Below are 13,538 nucleotides of genomic sequence, written 5' to 3'. Positions count from 1 at the left end.
AATATGGCCTACACATTCACAGTAAATCTATCATTTATTTTAGACAAAGATGGAGACGGAGAGGATGGCTGTAAAGGTTTTCCTCCTCTTCTGAGGAGGTGTAGCAAGGATCGGACCAAGAGGCGGCGTGGTAAGTGTCCATGTTTTTAATATGAAAAAACTCAACATGAACACTAATACAAAAACAATAAACGTAAACAAAACCGAAACAGTACCGTGTGGCGAACAAACACAGACACGGAAACAATCACCCACAAAACCACAGTGAAACCCAGGCTACCTAAGTATGATTCTCAATCAGAGACAATTAACGACACCTGCCTCTGATTGAGAACCATACTAGGCCGAACACAGAAAACCAACCTAGAAACACAAAACATAGAATGCCCACCCAACTCACGTCCTGACCAACTAAAACAAACAAATAACACAAGAACTAGGGTCAGAACATGACAATGGCAGATGTTTTAGGTGCCCCCGGCCGATTGTGTTTTTTGTTAGTTTATGTGTGTTGTTTGTAACTTATTTTTGTACTTATTTTGTACATAATGTTGCCGCTACCATCTCTTATGAAAATAACTTCTAGACATCAGGACTGCGATTACTCACCATGGACTAACAGAGTCCTCTTTTCCCTTTCACGACTCTGACGAGTCAGAGGCGAAGGATACACCTATTCCTCGGGAACAGGCCCCCGATCCCCGTGATCTGCATGAAGTGGAGGCGAAGGTCGGGCTGCCTTCTGAGAATTCATATGCAATCGAATAAATCCCCACTTCCCTCCATTCTACTAGCCACATTTTTGGACAATAAAATCAATGAGATACGCAGAAAATTAAACTACCAACGGAACATTAAAAACTGTAACGTGGCTGAACGTCAACAACATCAACATTCAGCTGGCTGGTTATGCGATGTACCGGCAGGATAGAACAGAGGCGCCTGGTAAGACAAGGGGGAGCGGTCTATGTATTTTTTGTAAACAACAGCTGGTGCACAATATCTAAGGAAGTCTCGAGCTATTGCTCGCCTGAGGTAGAGTATCTCATGATAAGCTGTAGACCACACTACCTATCGAGAGAGTTATCATCTGTATACTTTGTAGCTGTTTACATACCACCACAGTCAGAGGCTGGCACTAAGACAGCATTGAATGAGCTGTATTCCGCCATAAGCAAACAGGAAAACGCTCACCCAGAGGCGGTACTCCTAGTAGGGACTTTAATGCAGGGAAACTTAAATCCATTTTACCAAATTTCTATCAGCATGTTAAATGTGCAACCAGAGGAATAAAAACTCTGGACCACCTATACTCAGACACAGAGACACATACAAAGCTCTCCCTCGCCCTCCATTTGGTAAATCTGACCATAATTCTATCCTCCTGATTCCTGCTTACTAGCTAAACTTAAAGCAGGAAGCACCAGTGACTCGATCAAAAAAAAAGTGGTCAGAGGAAGCAGATGCTAAGCTGCAGGAATGTTTTGCTAGCACAGATTGGAATATGTTCCGATGGCATTGAGGAGTACACCACATCAGTCATTGGCTTCATCAATAAGTGCATCGAGGACGTCGTCCCCACAGTGACTGAACGTACATACCCCAACCAGAAGCCATGGATTACAGGAGGCATACACTCTGAGCTAAAGGCTAGAGCTGCCGCTTTCAAGGAGCGGGACTCTAACTCGGAAGCTTATAAGAAATCCCGCTATGCCCTCCAACGAACCATCAAACAGGCAAAGCATCAATACAGGACTAAGATCGAATCGTACTACACTGGCTCTGATGCTCGTCGGATGTGGCAGGGCACAGTCGAGAGCTGCCCAGTGACACAAGCCTACCAGATGAGCTAAACTACTTCTATGACCGTATCGAGGCAAATAATACTGAAACATACATGAGAGCACCAGCTGTTCCGGAAGACTGTGTGATCACGCTCTCCACAGCCGGTGTGAGTAAGACCTTTAAACAGGTCAACATTCACAAGTCATTTGGGCCAGACGGATCACCAGGATGTGTACTGCGTGCATGCGCTGACCAACTGGCAAGTGTCTTCACTGACATTTTCGACCACTCCCTATCCGAGTCTGTAATACCAGCATGTTTTAAGAAGACCACCATAGTCCCTGACTCCGCTGCACAAGCTCTGTCAGGAGAAATGGGCCATAATACACCCAACTTATTGTGGGAAGAATTTTTACGAGGATTAAATGTCAGGAATTGTGAAAAACTGAGTTTAAATGTATTTGGCTAAGGTGTATGTAAACTTCCGACTTCAACTGTAACTTGCAAGTGATAGGATGATATTTTCACCCATCAGATTATTCTTGATTTAATCTTGTCTTTTTTAAATTAAATGTTTTTATTGAATATCCGAAACATACAATATACTTGCAGTGAAGCCGCTCAACAACTACATCATACCAGTCATCCAACAGATTCCCATTCATAGCGACACACAGAAGCATCCAGGGTCAATGCCCTGCTCAAGGGCTTGTTAACAGATCTCCCACCAGACTAAAACACATGAACCAGAACCCTCCAAGATCCCCCACAGTACCCCAATAGCTGTCCCTCAACCATTCGAGAAAAAAAAAATACATTTAATTCCATTCCCCATCCCCAAGAACCCCCCAATGCACCAACAACCAGGAGAATGAACTAAAGAAAAAACAGAAAAAACAGAAAAAACAGCAAATAACAAGGCAAAAAAAGGACATCAAGGACAACTAAAATCAATCAACAGCAATGCCAACTGTTTGGGTGAATGTCTGGCACTATTACATGTACAGTATGTGTGTGTTCTTGTATGCGTTTATTTGAATGAGAGTGTGTGTATATTTAATTCCATTCCCCATTCTGATGTTGTGCATGTATACAAACACCTGCACAACATCAGCCTCAGGCAAACCGACATTAATTGTAAAAACAATTCGGTATCTCGGTATCCCTCGGTATCCCTCGGTATCATTCAAACATACTTTTGATTATGTTTATTTTAACCCTGTCTTTGCAGATACTACATAATATATTTGTGACATTAGTTTTGATATAGAATGGACCATTATCATGCACCTGTATCGAAACAGGGGCATGCGGGAAAAAATACATGTCATTTATAGCGAACGAAGAATGCTTTTTCCCGTGGTTTATTTACATGACGGCCAGGTAGGCTCTATTCTTGTTGTAAATATAAGCAATGTGCTTAATATTAGGAAAGTTGAGAAATAAATATAGTAGTTCTATAGAAAGCTGATAGGATCCTCCTCTTTTTATTAGAAGCCATCACTCTGTTTTCTCCCGCAATTGCATAGCCTATAGAAATGTTGCGCAACATGAGCTCATGGGCTCTCATGAAGTGTTTGATTGGATTTTCGAATACATTTGCATTGATGTCAGAGTGATTAGAGGGACAATAGAGTGCTGAGTCTCTGTCAGTTAGCAAGTTTGATAGGCTACTAATGATCAGCAGCAGAATCAGAGCTTGGAGAACCTAATTACTGTGACTAAACGGTCATGTGGAATTTGACTGCTCTCATGACTCGTGACCACCGGTGTGGCTGTAATATGTTCACTACAACAGCCCTAGTGCTCACATGTCACAACAAGACAGGTGGCTGCGTCATTTCATTTCTCAAATGGCATAAAGACTGCATCTTGCCCACCAGCACCCCGGCTATACATATGAACTACCTATGCACTGGCTGAATAGGAACACAACATATGCACTTAGAATAAAATAGCCTTGCTCAAGGGCACAACAGCAGGAGATGGGAGTTCAGTTCCATTTTTGCGATGCCCTGGCCCAGGGCTTGAACCAGCAACCTTCTGGCTGCTGGCCACCTCTCCATGGCTCCTGCTTCACTGTAAGGGGTTAAAGGCCATAAAGCAAGCATAACAGCATGCCATGAAGTCACAGGAGAAGGAAGAAGAAGAATTCCAAATAACACACCTGGTTGACAGAGTTGCTAACTACAGCCAGGTCTAGACAACTTGGGAATCAGAGAGGATCAAGAGGCCTTAACCCGCCAAGTTGAAGGGAAAGTCACTTGTCAAACCATTGCAAAGCCAGTGGTGCAGCATTTAACACTCGTCATTAACCAAGGAGTCTAATTCTCCCCTTTAACCAAAAGAACACACCAACTTAAAGACAGACAGTCTGTATGTCTGTCTATCTGTCTGGAGGCTGGACAGAACAGATGTAAGTACAGCAGACTCTGTCCAGACAGACGGACGGACAGACAGACAGACAGACAGACAGTGTTATTTTGCTGTATGATCGAGGAACAACGTGTCTGTTTTAAAGAGCAGTACAGCTAATTAAAATATTCACAAGCATTTCTCGGTAGAGGCAGAGTAGCGTTGGGAGTCGGAGTACGATGAGGCATTAAAGCAACTAGCTGCCATCCAGCGCCCAGTTCGATGCAGCTGCCGAGTCAGAGAGCGGTGCCACGGTTACTCCTTCCCCTCTGATTGGCTGCTAAAATTAAGACTTCTAAAAATATAGCCTGCCTTGGCTGAGGCTTGGAGAACTGACACATCCATATGCATGAGAACCGTGTTCCGTCTCCACTCTGTCTGTTAGCCGTGGACAGGCCATCTGCTCTGCTCTGCGGTGCTGAGCCTGAGTCCCAGGACACATCTCCGGGACACGTGACAGACTGAGCTATAAGGAGTCATGCGTACTATCTAATGATGGGCAACGCCCCCATGCCATATGGTGGCCTGGTCCAGTGGGGGAATACCAATATGATCACAATTGTCTTGAAGAACAAGAGGCCATGTCCTTCTATAATCTCTACCCAGCACAGCCAGAAGAGGACTGGCCACCTAACAGAGTCTGGTTCCTCTCTACGTTTCTTCCTAGGCTCCTGCTTGTTTAGGGAGTTTTTCCTAGCTACTGTGCTTCTGCAACTGCAATATGCTTGCTCTTTCGGGTCTTTAGGCTGGGTGTCTGTACAGCACTCTGTGAAAACCTCTGTTGTAAAAAGGGCTTTAAAAAATAAATGTGATTGATTAATTGACTGACAGTGTGTCATGGACGTCAATACTACTTGTCTTACAAGTACTGTGTGTGTGGGAAAGTTGGTGTATGGCTATGTGTGTATGTGTGTTTCTGGTTTCTGTTTGTATGCACAGAGCAGGTAAACTACATGTGTGTATGTGTGCTCAGACATACCTGCGCGTGTGTGTGTGTGTGTGTGTGTGTGTGTGTGTGTGTGTGTGTGTGTGTGTGTGTGTGTGTGTGTGTGTGTGTGTGTGTGTGTGTGTGTGTGTGTGTGTGTGTGTGTGTGTGTGTGGACCCACAAGCATATGTGTGTGGCTATATCTAGGCCTAAATGCTGCCACGTACCTGTTGGATGAAGACCTGAGCTCCTCGGGGGCTGAGCAGTAGGATGGCCCGTCTCAGTGTGTCCCTGTAGCGGTTGAGCTCCTCTGTCCTCATGGTGTTGAAGAGGTTTGAGAAGACCTTACTGATGTTCCTGTCCACTCTCTGTAGAGATACGTCCAGCCCCTGCCGAGACGTCTGGTCCAGGAAACCCTGTAGGCCGCGGATATCTGAGGGGAAGGAGGAGAGGCGGATGAGTGGGGTTGGACTGACTGGACTCACTGACTCTGAACCCACTGACTCTGAACTCAGAAACCCCTCCATCCTCCTGCAGATCCCTATGAGAAACTGAAGCTTAATGTATAATTAGGCATCCATTGCACTTTCCACTCAGATTTCACTCAGATTCCCCTTTCAATAGCATATTACAAATCAAAGTGTATTTGTCACGTGCACTGAATGAGAAATGATTACATACAGGCCCTAACCAACAGTGAGATTTTCAAGTAAAAATAGGTATAGGTATTAGGTGAACAATAGATAAGTAGATAAATAAATACAACAGTAAAAATACAGTGAAAAATAACACCTCGCGAGGCTATATACAGTAGCGAGGCAATATACAGGCAACGGTTAGTCGGGCTAATTGAGGTAGTATGTACATGTACTGTAAGTATGTTTAAAGTGACTATGCATATATGATAAACAGAGAGTAGCATTAGCGTAAAAGAGGGGTTGGCGGGTGGCGGGTGGAGGGTGGCGTGACACAATGCAGACAGTCCAGGTAGCCAATATGCGGGGTCACCAGTTATTCGGGCTAATTGAGGTAGTATGTACATGAATGTATAGTTCAAGTGACTATGCATATATGATAAACAGAGAGTAGCAGCGTAAAAGAGTGGTTGGGGGGCAATGGAAATAGTCTGGGTTGCTATTTGATTACTTGTTCAAGAGTCTTATGGCTTGGGGGTAAATACTGCTGAGAAGCCTTTTGGTCCTAGACTTGGCACTCCGGTACCGCTTGACATGCGATAGTAGAGAGAACAGTTTATGATTGAGGCGGCTGGGGTCTTTGACAATTTTTAAGGCCTTCCTCTGACACCGCCTGGTGTAGAGGTCCTGGATTGCAGGCAGCTTTGCCCCAGTGATGTACTGGGCCGTGCGCACTACTCTCTGTAGTGCCTTGCGGTCAGAGGCCGAGCAGTTTCCGCACCAAGGAAGTGATGCAACCAGGGTTCCAGAGATGTTGTAGTTGTAGAACCTTTTGAGGATCTGAGGACCCATGCCAAATAATTTTGTTTCCTGAGGGGGAATAGACTTTGTCGTGCCCTCTCCACGATGGTCTTGGTGTGTTTGGAACATTCTAGTTTGTTGGTGATGTGGACACCAAGGAACTTGAAACTCTCAACCTGCTCCACTACAGCCCTGTCGATGAGAATGGAGGCATGCTCGGTCCTCGCTTTCCTGTAATCCATAATCATCTCCTTTGTCTTGATCATGTTGAGGGATAGGTTGTTATTCTGGTATTCAGGTCTCTGAGCTCCTCCCTATAGGCTGTCTCTTTGTTGTCGGTGATCAGGCCTACCACTGTTGTATCATCTGCAAACTTTATGATGGTGTTGGAGTTGTGCCTGGCTATGCAGTCGTGGGTGAACAGGGAGTACAGAAGGGGACTGAGCACACACCCCTGAGGGGCTCCAGTGTTGAGGCTCAGCATGGTGGATGTGTTGCTATCTACCCTCACCACGTGGGGGCGGCCCGTCAGGAAGTCCAGGATCCAGTTGCAGAGGGAGGTGTTTAGTCCCAGGAACCTTGGCTTAGTGATGAGCTTTGAGGGTACTATGGTGTTGAACGCTGAGCTGTAGTCAATAAATAGCATTCTCACATAGGTGCTCCTTTTGTCCAGGTGGGAAAGGCCGGTGTGGAGTGCAAAAGAGATTGCACCATCTCTGAATCTGTTTGGGTGGTATGTAAATTGGAGTGGGTCGAGGGTTTCTAGGATAATTGTGTTAATGTGAGCCATTACCAGCCTTTCAAAGCACTATGGTGGTCTGCTTAAAACATGTTGGTATTACAGACTCAATCAGGGACATGTTGAAAATATCAGTGAAGACACCTGCCAGTTGGTGAGCACATGCCTGGAGAACATGTCCTGGTAATCTGTCTGGCCCCGCGGCCTTGTAAATGTTGACCTGTTTAAAGGTCTTACTCACGTCTGCTGCGGAGAACGTGATCACACAGTCGTCCGGAACAGCTGATGCTCTCATGCATGCCTCAGTGTTGCTCGACTCGAAGCGAGCATAGAAGTGATTTAGCTCGTCAGGTAGGCTTGTGTCACTGTGCAGTTCGCGGCTGTGCTTCCCTTTGTAATAGTTCGCAAGCCCTGCCACATAAGATGAGTGTCGGAGCCGGTGTAGTACGATTCAATCTTAGCCCTGTATTGGCGCTTTACATTCTTGTAGTTTAGCATCTGCTTCATCTGACCACTTTTTTATAGACCGAGTTTCTGGTGCTTCCTGTTTTAATATTTGCTTGTAAGCAGGAATCGGGAGGATATAATTGTGGTCAGATTTACCAAATGGAGGGCGAGCGAGAGCTTTGTATGCGTCTCTGAGTGGAGTATAGGTGAGCGCATTTAACATGTTGATAGAAATGAGGTAGAACTGATTAAAGTTTCCTTGCATTAAAGTCCCCAGCCACTAGGAGTGCCGCCTCTGGGTGTGCGGTTTCTTGTTTGCTTATTTCCTTATACAGCTGGCTGAGTGCAGTGGCTGTAAATAAACAGCCACGAAAGGTATGGATGAAAAATCTGTTGGCACATAGTGTGGTCTACACCTTATCATAAGATACTCTAGTTCAGGTGAGAAAAATCCAGAGACTTAGACTTAGATTTCATGCACCAGCTGATCTTTACAAATATGCAAAGACCGCCACCCCTTGTCTTACCGGAGTGTGCTGTTCTATCTAGCCGGTGCAGCGTATATCCGGCTAGCTGAATATCCTTGTCATCATTCAGCCACGATTCTGTGAAACATAAGATGGTACAGTTTCTGATGTCACGTTGGTAGGATATTCGTGATTGTATCTCGTCTAATTTATTGTCCAATGATTGCACGTTGGCAAGTAATATTGATGGTAACGGCAGCTTTCCCAGTCGCCTTCTGCGTATCCTTACAAGGCACCCCGCTAAATGACCTCTGTACCTGCGTCTCTTTCTCTTGCCAATGACGGGGGTGTTGGCCTTGTCGGGTGATTGAAGTACGTACTGTGTGTCCTGCTTGTTGAACAAAAACTCTTTGTCTAATCCGAGGTGAGTGATCGCTGTCCTGATATCCAGAAGCTCTTTTTTTGCCGTAAGATATGGTTGCAGAAACATTATGTACAAAATAAGTTACAAATAACGCAAAGAAAACCCACATAATAGCACAATTGGTTAGGCTTCCGTAAAACGGCTGGCACTTCTTACGGCGCCATTTTACAATATTTTGACTAAATGTAAAAAGTAAATGTAATCTTGTCACTGTGATTGTTACAACATGGTACTTCTATTGTTAACCCATGAGTAGAATACAAAAATAATGCATTCTGTACATGCTGACAAGGACTGTAATATACATAAATGTACACAAAAAAACACCATGCTTTGAACTTTTGCAGTGTTTTGGCTTGAATAACAGCAGAACAGAACAGAGCAACCCTGATCCCACACTGTGGAGTAAATTGCCTGCCTGCCCATCTCCGCTGTAGGCAGTTCAGTGAGTGTTCAGCTGAGGGAGAGTTGTGGAGGAGGCCTGGGTAAATCAATGCTTACTTTATTGTGTTCTCGGGGCATCTTACTCACAGTCCTAGCCTATCCTGTGGGCTCTTGTAGCTAGCACCAATGTAGCTAGCAACCTATATACAAGTCATCTTCCTTTGTCTGGAAGTCACAATTCAGTCCAGAATAGAGCGGTTTCATTGCTAGAATTACATCTTATTTGCATCATGTTGAATGCTCTTCTTGGTGTTATAACTTCTTCAGCTATCACCCAAGTGAGAAGTTTGAAATGTCTGGGAAAGAGAGTTGTGTGGTGAAAAAAATCTCTCCTTCTCCTCTTATCTATTTGGATTGACATGTGCCTTGTGGTGAGTTATGTTTGGCTCTCTACCGTATTCATATGCTGCTTCCTGTCTCCGGAGTGGCAAAAACTCAGCTTAGTCTATGTTTCCATGGTGAAAAGGAGACAATACCAGGTCTTCTCACCAATGCCGGTTGTTATAGTCTCTACAAAACAACAACAAACTACAAACATGTCTCTCGCAATTACCTGTTGTTGATTCATCATGAAGGGTACAGTTAGCAGTTCCTTGTGGGGGACGCATTCCTCGTCAGAGAGAACCTGGAAATTATCTGTATTAATCAAGATGCTAGCACCACTTCTTGGCTTGAGGAGGAGATTACTATGTCATACATATGACTGCTAATGTCTAATCCCTTTTCTTCTTGTAACCCCTGCAGGTAGCACTTCATGCCTTGCTGTGAAACTCATTACACCGTGCAGTTTGCATGTTTTTCCCCTGTTATTTTTATACCGTATGGATATTGTGAGACTTAAGGTTTTCTCTTATATTTCACGTGTAGCTCATATCCAACAGGACTGAAGTACTGTAACTTAACACCTGCAAATATAGAGTGATACATACTTTATGGTGGACCAGAATCGGGGGGAAACCCCAGAAACTGCTCCGTATCATTCAAAGCCTAACTGCTGGTGGGATCGAGAAATCCTTGTTTATGAAAATTTGAGATTAGCATTTTCCTCACTTTCCCTCAACTAATCCCCACAGATTACAGCCCAAATCTTTTGTCGGCTGCTCAGAGAATGGCAGCAATGGGCTCCACAAAGCTCCCTCGCCTCGCCTCAAGGACTTCAGCAACAGCTGCTGTGGTCCCAGTGAAATTTAACTAAGACACATGGGGGGGGGGATCATAACAAGTAGCATAAGATATAACCATAGAGGAGCTGGGGAGCAAATCCCATCAAAGAGGGCCCATCTCCAGTCATCTCTCCACTGGCGGGTAACAAATTCGATTTTACAGGGGATTTTATTCTCTCTCTCTCTCTCTCTCTCTGATGTTTTTGTATAGACCAAATACTGTAACTTGGAAAGGATACCCCTTTATCTGTCAAGTTTTCATCAAATATGATGTGAATACAATATCAAAAGTGATGAAGCTATTTGTGTTAAGATAGGAATGTGATTTTAGTTTTCTAATGAGATAATAGTTTTTGATAACCTTTGCATATTAAGTAGCCACACCACGAGTGAGGTCAGAGAACTGGTCAGCATGATGGAACGTCCCTTTTGAACAAGAGTGCATAAAGGCTTAGAAGAGTAATCAACCTTAAGACCAGGAAACATGAGGCAGAGAGCTGCACGTTTGGAATGGTTGACGCTTTGAAACTCAACAAAGAAATTAACTCACCTTCCTTTGGACCAGAGAGACATAGAGCTGCAGCTCATGTCCATTGTGGTCTGTGTCCTGAATACCAACACGAGGAGGAAGTGGCGAGAAGCTCACCTCAGACAATCACTGGTACTACTAAGTAGCTGTTTTGAGGAATGAACAACCCATGGAGACTGGACAACTAAGAAGAAGGACATTGTGACCTCTGGTGGACAATTAGAGCATGTACAAGTGGGCCTTGGAAAGGCCCCACAAACATTCCAAGAAGGCTTAGTTCCGACAGAGAAACAGCTAACGGCATTTAACACGTAAATACATTCATTATTTCTTATTCCAAACTGGAGGTGGACCATGTGCAAGGTATATGATTAATGTGAGGACAGTTCTAGAATGTATCCACGATAAGTGTCCTGTTTCTTTCTCTCTCTTCCCCCCTCTCCATCTATTGTAACAAACTGTCATATCTTGTCAGTCCACTAGGGACCTTTGTCTCATGTAAGTATGTATGTGTGTGTGTGATTTCTGTGTTATTATTTAGTTAGCTAGTAAATAAATGATTAAACCAATTTGTGTACTACTGAATAATGCACAGGCTGGGGTTTTTGCAGATCCAAGAAGGTTACGATCGTTCAGAATGAGTATTTGATAAGAGGTAATGATTAATAAGATGACTGTTTATCGATGAAATAGGTAAAGACCTTATAGAGTTTAATTTGGGATATGGTGGCTCTTAACAACTTCTTCTGTGGTGCCCCAAATCCTAATGAGCTAATTGTTACATGATTAATTATATTCGGGTAACAATTAAACATAGTTAATTGGTTAAATAAATAACAGTCATCAAATTAATGAAAGTAAAGTCACGACACATTCTAGTTTGCTCTGCTTTTTTGTTAATTCTTTCCAATTTGTCAAGTAATTAACTTTTTGGTTTCTCATGTTTTGGTTGGATCTAATTGTGTTGCTGTCATGGTGCTCTGTTGGGTCTATTTGTGTTTGTGAACCGAGCCCCAGGATCAGCTTGCTTAGGGAACCAGGTTAATTTCTCTGTAGGTGATGGCTTTGTTATGGAAGGTTTTGGAATTTGTTTTTTTTTTACACGTAGGATATTTTTTCAGAATTCTGCATGCAGTCTCAATTTGGTGTTAGTCCCATTTTGTGAATTCTTTAATTCATTATACACTCTCTAGTAGCTAGCCAGTCCTCTCCTCTCTCTCTCTCTTTCTGTTTCTTTCTCATTCTCTCTGCTATCCCTCTCTCATCTCCCTCTCTCCTGCTCCTATGATGTGAGTCATCATGAAGGCTGCTACTACCACGTGAGGAGAGCACACACACACACACATCCATCAGCATGCACAGGAACACGCACACTAACCCCAGCCACACACACAGAGACCTCCTAGGTGATGAGAGGTGCTGTGTGATACAAGCTGACAGCCCAAATATGGGCTTTTGTGTAACAGTGCTGCTGCCAAAGCAATGGATCGAGACAAAAGCGTGACAGGCGACTATGTGACGTCCTATTGCAATCATCCATCCCTCCTCTCAACACTGCATGACATAGTCAAATGAGTCAGATGATGTCAGTGGATGGGTTGTATATGTAATCATAACAGGGCTACAATAGAAAAAGGAAACAACCAAACATTCCATCACACAATCATCAAACTCTGCAGGGAGATGTGCAAGACAGAGGAAGTCATAGCATTGCAAAACGAGGCTTCACATTCGAGGAGGGGATATGTTGCGTCATTCTTTGCCACTGGCAGCCTGGAGGAACTTCAGGCTGACCCCAGGCACAAAGGAGGAGGGATGGAGAGATGAAAGGATAGAGGGATGGAGAGATGGAAGGATAGAGGGGTGGAGAGATGGAAGGATAGAGGGATGGAGAGATGGAAGGATAAAGGGGTGGAGAGATGGAAGGATAGAGGGATGGAGAGATGGAAGGATAGAGGGGTGGAGAGATGGAAGGATAGAGAGATCAAACTAGTAGGGGAAACAGAACAGCTCATAGGATGATATCACAAGCCGTAGTTGATGTAGGGTTTCATCTGTTAGAGGTTACATCACACCTCATGATTTATGAGTGGGGCGTGGCATGAGGTGATAAAATGAGGCTATAAGATATATAAATATAACACATATTGTAACGGTGGGATCCATGATCTGATTGATTTGATCTGGAAGGGTTGGTGTGTGTGTCTGTCTTTCCGTAATGTGTGAGGGGGGGGGGTTGTTAGTCTGATTAGTTTAGGCAATCAAGGCTGAGAGTGTCACGTTCTGACCTTAGTTCCTTTGTTATGTCTTTGTTTTAGTATGGTCAGGGTGTGAGTTGGGGTGGGTAGTCTATGTTCTTTTTTTCTATGTTGTGGTTTTGTGTTTGGCCTGGTATGGTTCTCAATCAGAGGCAGGTGTCGTTTGTTGTCTCTAATTGAGAACCATACTTAGGTACCCTTTTCCCCCACCTGTTTTGTGGGAAGTTAACTTTGTCTTTGCTCAGGGCACATAGACCAAAGCTTCACGGTTTGGTTTTTGTTCTTCATTTTGTCGGCGTCATTTTTTGAATAAAGAGAAAATGTACGCTTACCATGCTGCACCTTGGTCCAGTCCTTCAGCCAGCCGTGACAGAGAGGCTGTATCCATTGATAGGATGTCCTGCTCTTTGTGTTATGCACTTTGATCAGACAAATGTTCAGACTTGATGGTTGTAACAGCAGAAAGACTATAGGGTAGGTGTCTGGGGTGGAATTTTGGGGTGGG

The 13,538-nt window shown here is 44.1% G+C and overlaps 1 protein-coding gene across 1 annotated transcript in view; it reads right to left on the bottom strand.

The window, feature by feature from the left end:
* The window catches only part of grid1b (glutamate receptor, ionotropic, delta 1b), a 387,649-nt gene that overhangs the window by 145,343 nt on the left and 228,768 nt on the right, over nucleotides 1–13,538 (bottom strand). Inside the window, exon 4 of the mRNA XM_064924197.1 lies at nucleotides 5,354–5,559. Coding sequence (XP_064780269.1) covers nucleotides 5,354–5,559 — 206 coding nt within the window. The remainder of the gene's footprint in view (nucleotides 1–5,353; nucleotides 5,560–13,538) is intronic.

This window comes from Oncorhynchus masou, chromosome 18 (assembly GCF_036934945.1).
Source record: "Oncorhynchus masou masou isolate Uvic2021 chromosome 18, UVic_Omas_1.1, whole genome shotgun sequence".
NCBI classification, from domain to species: Eukaryota; Metazoa; Chordata; class Actinopteri; order Salmoniformes; family Salmonidae; genus Oncorhynchus; species Oncorhynchus masou.
The sequence above is the reverse complement of the archived record's forward strand: the minus strand, read 5'-3'. Positions and strand labels throughout refer to the sequence as shown.